This window comes from Pelophylax lessonae, assembly GCF_965119305.1.
Source record: "Pelophylax lessonae genome assembly, chromosome: 10".
In the NCBI taxonomy this organism is placed as follows: Eukaryota; Metazoa; Chordata; class Amphibia; order Anura; family Ranidae; genus Pelophylax; species Pelophylax lessonae.
Window position 1 is genome coordinate 79,808,369 of NC_138777.1, and position 8,044 is coordinate 79,816,412.

At 42.8% G+C, this 8,044-nt stretch overlaps 1 protein-coding gene across 1 annotated transcript; it reads right to left on the bottom strand.

Moving 5' to 3' along the window:
• Positions 1 to 561: 561 nt before the first annotated feature.
• On the bottom strand, positions 562 to 7,511 carry LOC309565950 (mucin-5AC-like; the record flags this gene model as incomplete). The annotated part of the gene is made up of 3 exons (XM_082270979.1): positions 7,412 to 7,511; positions 3,353 to 3,700; positions 562 to 1,049 (listed from the first exon to the last, which is right to left on the bottom strand). The coding sequence occupies exons 1-3, from the start codon at positions 7,467 to 7,469 to the stop codon at positions 562 to 564; spliced, it is 894 nt and encodes a 297-aa protein (XP_082127105.1). The 5' UTR covers positions 7,470 to 7,511.
• Positions 7,512 to 8,044: the final 533 nt, after the last annotated feature.

An 8,044-nucleotide genomic window follows, 5' to 3' on the forward strand; every position in this document is an offset into this window, starting at 1 on the left:
CTGAAAGTATTAATAAAGGTTAACAAACTAGCTGGCAACTAGCAGAATTAAAAGTAGCAATGGCAGCCTCTGTGTATCTCTGGACAGGTTTTTATGTCCTGGCTTCTGAATAAATAAGCTCCAACGCTAAATGTGTGCATATTACCAGGGCAGTTGTAAGAAGTTAGATTGTTGGAGTGTTAGCGGACACTGCTGAACAAAGACCTCTTAATCACACGTAAAGCTTGCAATTATGTATGGTCCCTATGGGATTTACTAAGACTGGAGGGGGCAAAATCTGGTGCAGCTCTGCAGAGAAACCAATCCGTTTCCAGGTTTTTATTTTTATCGAACAAGTTGAAGTTAGCTGATTGGCTACTGTACACAGCTGCATCAGGTTTTGCACTCTCCAGTTTTAGTAAATCCACCCTATGTTTAGTGCCTACCTCCCCCATACTCCTCTCTCACAGCATTAGCTTCAATTATCTAGTTTCATGTGTACTCTAAAGTATATGCAATTGTTAATATTTTATGTGTGTTTTTTTTATAAACTGCCTTTCTGGGTGACGGCAAACAAAACTTTTAATTGTTGTTTGGAAGCATACCAGATCCTTGGTCAGGTTCATTAAACATGTCTTTGGTTGTTGGGAGTACTTCTGTGGTGGTTGGTGTCTCTAGGGCAGAGAGTTTGGAGGTAACCAGAGTCGTCAGGTTAGTTGTAACCTCAGGAATGATCAAGGACTGCATTGGGGTGGATGTATCACAAACACAGCACAATAACTGGACTTCATAATCTAGGCATTTTTCATCCTGCTGATTCTTGTTAAGACAAACCAGGCCATGGGACACACTACATTCCTGTACATAATACAGCATGTTTAGAGGGATATAGGGAAATCTTGCCAATCTACACTGTATTGCCTTGGGGAAATCACAGACCGGGTAACCTTGGTTTCTGATTGTGGTTATGTTTTCGAACTCTCCGCCATCAGGGCCTGGAGTGGGGTTTTGAGTGTTAAACCATTGCGTCCAGGAGCAACGAGGATTTTCACACTGGGTTGCTGGTGTTTCTGCAAAAGATAGAAAAACTTACTGTCTTTGTGACTGACACAATATCACATATGGTTTTCTACAAATGTCAGAAAGAAGATACAATGGAGGAAAAGTGCATGCTTAATACAATAAAGGAAATGTGTAATGAGAACATTTGGAGGCACTCCTTCTGGAAATGCTGGTTGATTGGGTATCATGGTTGCCAAGATTTGTCAGAAATTTCTGAGCCACTGATCCACAGCAATTATACAGATCTATAGTTCCTTATTTACAGCATTAAGGCCTGTGTGTTCCTAGTTAGTGAGTCAAATACCAAAGCCAGAGACAGCTGGGCAATTGAGTTTTTCAGAAGAAGGTATGAAATGGCAGCCCCATTTGCTGCATTTTAATTTTCAAGTAACATCCATTAGAAAACTAAGAAATGAAGGGGAACAGGTGGGTAAGGATGACAATGATCTAACGCAATAAAAAAAAATATATATATATATATACTACCAATTCAATCATTACGTGTATCAGTTAGGTCATATAACGCCAAAGCATTTCATTTAGTTTTGGATGGAGCAGGGAAACGTAGAAAAATCAGCATGGCGAAGCATTGCTTTCTTTGTGGAGGGAAATCCAAAATCAATGCTTAGCCAAGTTCAGAAGACTACTTCAGTGAGTTAGCAAGTAGAAGAAACGATAGACAGATTCCTCACTACTCATTCTTGGTGATTGGAAATCTGTCTTGTAATGCTAAATGTCCTTCCCAAACACTGCCATAGAATTTTCCTCCTTAACCACTTGCCGACCGCCGCAAGTACATATATACTGTGGCGGTCAGCCCCGTGCAGGCAAAGTAACGTATATATACGTCACTCGCCTGTGAGCCAATAGGGGGCGAGGGCGCACCGCCGGAGGTGCGCTCCCGCCCCCGCTCATTCACGGACCCCCCCCGCGCGTGTGAGCGGCGGACCCGATGTCCGCCGCTCACTCGCGATCGCCGGTTACACCGGGAGAATGACAGGCGGCTAGTGTAAACAAAGCTGCCTGTCATTCTCCCCTGTGTAAGAGCACAGATCATACGGTCCTGCTATGTAGGACCGTAGATCTCTGCTGTTACACACACATCCAATCACAGTTAGAATCACGCCCCTAGGGACACAATTAACCACTCCCTCTCCAATAAAGTTAACCCCTTCACTGCCAGTGTCATTTTTACAGTAACAGTGCATATGTATAGCACTGATTACTGTAGTAATGTCACTGGTACCCCCAAAAGTGTCAAAAATGTCAGTCAAGGGTCTGATCTGTCCGCCGCAATGTCGCAGTCCCGCAAAAAAAATCGCAGATCGCCGCCATTACTCATTAAAAAAAAAACACCAAAAACGACAGAAATCTTTCCCTTAGTTAGTAAACGCAATAACTTTTGCGCAAACCAATCAAAATACGCTTATTGCGATTTTTTTTTTTACAAAAAATATGTAGCAGAAAACAAATTGGCCTAAAATGATAAAAAATTTTGATTGTTACATTTTTTTTGGGGGGGGGGGGGGGGGGATTTCATATAAAAAAAATGTGAAAAATATTGTTATTTTTTTCAAAATTGTCGCTCTTTTTTTGTTTATGGCGCAAAAAGTAAAAATCGCACAGGTGATCAAATAACACCAAAAGAAAGCTCTGTTTGTGGGAAAAAAAGGACGTAAATTTAGTTTGGGTACGGCATTGCATGAATGCGCAATTGTCAGTTAAAGTTGCACAGTGCCGAATTGCAAAAAGTGGCCCAGACGTAAGACAGCAAAATCCTCCGGTGGTAAAGTGGTTAAGAATGATATCGTCAGTCTTCATAATGTATGTGTTATATAGACAGACCTTTTTCATGATAGCTGTTCTTTAAGGCCCGTACACACGTGCAGATTGTCGGCCGAAAAGATTCGGCCGCCGACCGATCGGCCGATTTTCAGCTTGTTAGTATGATGCTTCCGACAGCCGACAGCGCACTTTCGGCCGAACAGAATCTGTCGTGCAAGCATTAAAATTTTTGTATGCCGACACCAGAACGGCCGATTGTTCGCCAGTCAGTACAGAATTCGGCCGACAGACAGCAGATTTGCAAGACTGGGCATGCTCAGAAAAGAAAAAACACAGGGAAAGTTAACCATCACATGACATCACTTCTGCAGTCGGCGGACAAAATTCGTGTGCAGTCTTTTGCACTTTTCAGCGGACACCCCAGCCTGGGGACAAAAGACGGCCGATCCGTCAGCCGACGATCGGTACGTGTGTACGGGGCTTTACTGAAAGCACAAGCAAACATTCCAGTAAGAATAAAACTTACTTGTGGTCACAGCAGGGAGCACTGTGGTCTTGGGCGGCTCTTCTTCACAAGTGCAACACAGCAGCTGCACCTCAAAGTCAATGCATGGGACCATATTGTCCTTGTTAAGACAAATGAGTCCAGTGCTGCGGTCACACTGACTTTTGTAAAAGAGATTACTATAGGGGATGTAAGGGAATCGAACAGAACGGCAGTTAATATCTTTGGGTGCTCGGCATATATTGTATCCTTGAGCCCTGATATTATCCAGTGTCTCCCAGTCTCCACCATCTAATTTGTTTGTGGGGTGATCAACGTTAAACCACTGTGTCCACTGGCAGGTTGGTATGCAGGTGCTGGGGGTTGCCACTGTAAGACAAAACAGAAGAGACAACATGATTAGTTTCAAATGCTGCTAAGTTTAAGTGTTGCCCTATACAATTGATAACATGTCAACTGCTAAAAGTGTTTTTAGACTGGAGGAAGACAGAAGGGGATAGTGAGAGTGTGGATCATCAAAAGCCACCCATGGTGTAGCACCTTGGCTAGGGTTACATTAGTGGTTAAATTACTTTGCTACTGGGAAATGTAACTGGTTGATGACAAAACATAAGAATACGGACTCATGCAAATGTATGTTTACATGCCAAAGCCCCCTAGCATAAATCTCCCAGCACTTTCCCACACCTGGGGAGCAGCAAGTGGCAAGTACAGCTGTCCCTATAAAAAAATGGTTGTATATTACCACACACTTGTAAACACTGATGCATCTCTGCATTGGCCTTCACCCATTTATTCACGTAAAATCTATATCCTAAATGTAAAAGTTACCCATTTAGGGAATATGTCATACGCTCATGTGTAGGTAAATGCCGAAACAGAAAAGCATTGGCAATAACAAGTGTACAGGCGCGTACAACCATTCACTTGGATGAGTGACTGTACCCTGCACCTATGGCTCTCTGAACATGTGAGAAAGTTCTAGAAGATTTTTCACCATGTAAATGTCCATTTACACCAGGCCTAACACTGATTTCAATCTGTTCAAATGAGGTGATTGACAACAAGTGGTTAAATCTCTAATTTGAGATTTGATAACCCAAATAAACCTAGCTCAAACCATGTGGCCTACAGGAAAATGGGTGTGTGGAAATGAATAAATGATCTTATAATTGCAAGGGTTCAGCACAGAGGGGACACACTATGCACCATTGTGATAGCCTGCATATCTTTGGAGGTTCACAATTACATTTTCCTTTACAAGTAGCAAAATTAAACAGTTGGGGGTTTGTGTTTCCAGTATATTTTGGAGGGATCCACGCCTCCCAAACTGAGAGGAAAAATATAGAGAAATTGAGTACAATCAGCCTTGCCCATAGATGGTTTGAATCTCGGCCAGTCCCTGCTGAACCATCTGAGTCTATGTCCGGCTTTAATCTACAAGTCCCAGCAATAATTTGGAAATGTTGTTGGGATACCAGAGTAATCCTGTATCATGTGTATCAGTATATTTTAGTATCATTCTAGTACTGCATAGCGGACAGATTCTCTTTAATAGTTCATCCTTGTCACCTCTCTGCATCAAAAATGTAAAAAACATGGCTTTGGTGCAATTTTGCAAAATCTTACAATCTAGCAGTCATTTACAAGTCAAGAGACTGGTTTCCCTTGATCCAATCTGATGGAGGTTGCACCTTTCCCTACTGCTCTAGCAAAAGTGAAGCTGGCCATACACTAATAGATTTTTTTAAAAAATGTTTGTTTGAACATGTGTAAGAAAATTCTTACAAAAATTCTCATCGGTACATTCAATGACTTGATGAATGTCACTTGAAAGTACTTAAAACAATTAAGTTTGCTTTTAACATTTAATTCTCTAATTTTCCTGAACAAAAACCACATTTACTAAAATTTGTTTGAGAAAAATTTTCCATCCGGCTTCTTCAAATTTTCTAGTCACTGTGGTAAAAAAAAAAAACTACCCGTTTAGAAAATCGAACAAACATTCTAAAAACAAAAATTTTCAAATGAAATTCTACTAGTGTACAGTCAGTTTAGGATTATGTAGTGGATAGGCATCATCTATGACAGCAAAGTGTTTCTGAAGGCCCGTACACACGTACCGATCGTCGGCATACAAACGTCGGCGGACGAAAGATCTGCCGATTGTACGCGTGTTAGTATGGTGCCTCCGACAGATGTCTGCGCACAATCCGTGGACAAAAGTCTTTCTTGCAAACATGAAAATTTTTGTCTGCGGACACCAGAACGGACGATTGTTCGCCTGTCAGTACAGAATTCGGCCGACAGACCGCAGATTTGCAAGACTGGGCATGCTCAGAAAATTAAAAACACAGGGAAAGTTAACCATTACATGACATCACTTCTGCAGTCAGCTGAAGTCTGCAGACAAAATTCTTGTGCTGTCCTTGTGCTGTCTTTGCACTTTTCAACAGACACCGACATCCCGGGGAGAAAAGAGGAACATTTGTATGCCGACGATCGGTACGTGTGTACGGGGCTTAAGTGCTGGGTCACACTTGTGCGATGCAGGAACGCTGCAAATTCGCAGCCTGTTCCCGCATCGCAAACGCACATCTGGCAGTTCAATGAAATGTTAACGACACCCCCAGTTTGTTTACATATCGCAATGCGATCTGACAGTTCGCACAGGATCGGATCGCAGAAGTGTGAACCACTGTGTGATCCGATCCTGATGCGCCTGAAAAAATGCCTCATGTGCGACTTTTGTGCGGGTGCAGTGCAAATTTAGCCATACAAAGTGCATTGGCTGAATTCGCACTGCACATCCGATCGCATGTAATGAAGGAGCAGTGCGCTCCGATATTACATGCGATCGCCGCACACGCGGAGGTGTGAACCGGCACTAATAGTCAGATCCTTTCCCAGTTATTGCTGTACATGAAATATTTCCTAGCTTTCTGGTGAAAAACCAAATGTGCAATTGAAGGTAATTTAAATTTTGTAAGACTCTACCAATATGTGTTACCTCTGCATTTTTCCTTAGAAAATAGGTGCAGGAACTCAACCACGACCCCCCCAAACCCATCTCTCCTCTCCACACACCCTCCAAACCAATCAGATAGTGGGTGTGTTCAAATTTCACAAACAGTGTGAGGGTCTTTAAGGGGCATTAAATACCAGGAGTGCATTACGTACAGAGTGCAGAGTTTGGGGGTGCGCTACACACAGAGTGCAGAGTTTGGGGGGTGCGCTACACACAGAGTGCAGAGTTTGGGGGGTGCGCTACACACAGAGTGCAGAGTTCAGCTTTCAGCCACAGCTGCTTACCTCTGCATCCCCCATCCACATCTCACTTTTGCCCCTCTTCAGCTCTGACCTCTGCATACGAACCCCCCCCCCCCCTCCCCATCTCTTAAAAGCTCCACCATCTTCCACACGTATATTCAATCATTACGTGTAACAGTTAGGTCATATAACGCCAAAAGACAAAACATAAGAATATGGACTCATGCAAATGTATGTTTACATGCCAAAGCCCCCTAGCATAAAGCTCCCAGCACTTTCCCACACCTGGGGAGCAGTAAGTGGCAAGTACAGCTGTCCCTATAAAAAAATGGTTGTATATTTCCACACACTTGTAAACACTGATGCATCTCTGCATTGGCCTTCACCCATTTATTCATGTAAAATCTAAAATCTATCACCCAGAGCCCCCCCCCCCCACCTCTTAAAAGCTCCACCATCTTCCACACGTCTTACTTTTGTTGCTGTATTAAGATGAAGCACCCAACCGGCTCTCATACTTCCCCGCTGTAGGTGGCTCTGCCTCTCTCACTTGCAGGGAGATCATCTAGTGGAGGGGTCAACATCGGGAATGCACCCTAGGCACCTGCATCTCCCTTGCCCCCATCCTGCACTCAGTGGGAGCCACTGAGAGACAAACTGGACTTCTGTATTTACTAGTGATAGTGGTGAGCAGGTTGCAGAGGGCCTGAGCCAGAGGTGGTGGAACTGAGTTCCACCAAGTTCCAGCTGAAAAAAAGCCCTGTGTGTTACAGCTATAAGATCCCAATCTAACAATAAAAATGTTCTTACCTGGTACAGAGAAGACATGGCTGAAGCAGCTAAGTGTGAGTATGAGTCTAAGGTACATGGTGATCCTTCAGTCTATCTGGGTGATGCTGTGGGGGGGCAAAGCCAAGCTGGCTCTTTATAAAGTGGGGCAGTCTTCTATAGTGTGAGAATGACTCCCTGGAGAGGGCAGACCCACAACAATTCCTCCCGTCCTAAACAAAGCAACCATTAAAATGCAAATGCTTCATTCCTGCTCAACAAGTTGTAGAAAACAGAAACTGTTACCCACCCATGCATGGCCTGATGTTTACAGTGTATGACAGTTATTGCTTCAAGTATACTTAGTGATCATTGAAGTATGATATTGTCACTGTAAGCAATTGTTATTGCATGTAGAAGTGCCAGCTGTTAATTGCTTGCTATAATTTCCATTATGTTTAAAAATCTATATATGTAAAGCTGGCCATATATTATACAACTGTTTTCTACAAATTTTCTTTCTCTATTAGGATGAAATATATCATCTTATTAATGCAGATATGGTGATTTAATGCTAATATCGTTATAGCATTGGGACATTATAAATGCATATTAATATAGCGTGTGCTTCATATATGGATGCACATGCACCCCAATGCTTTGTTTGTATATACA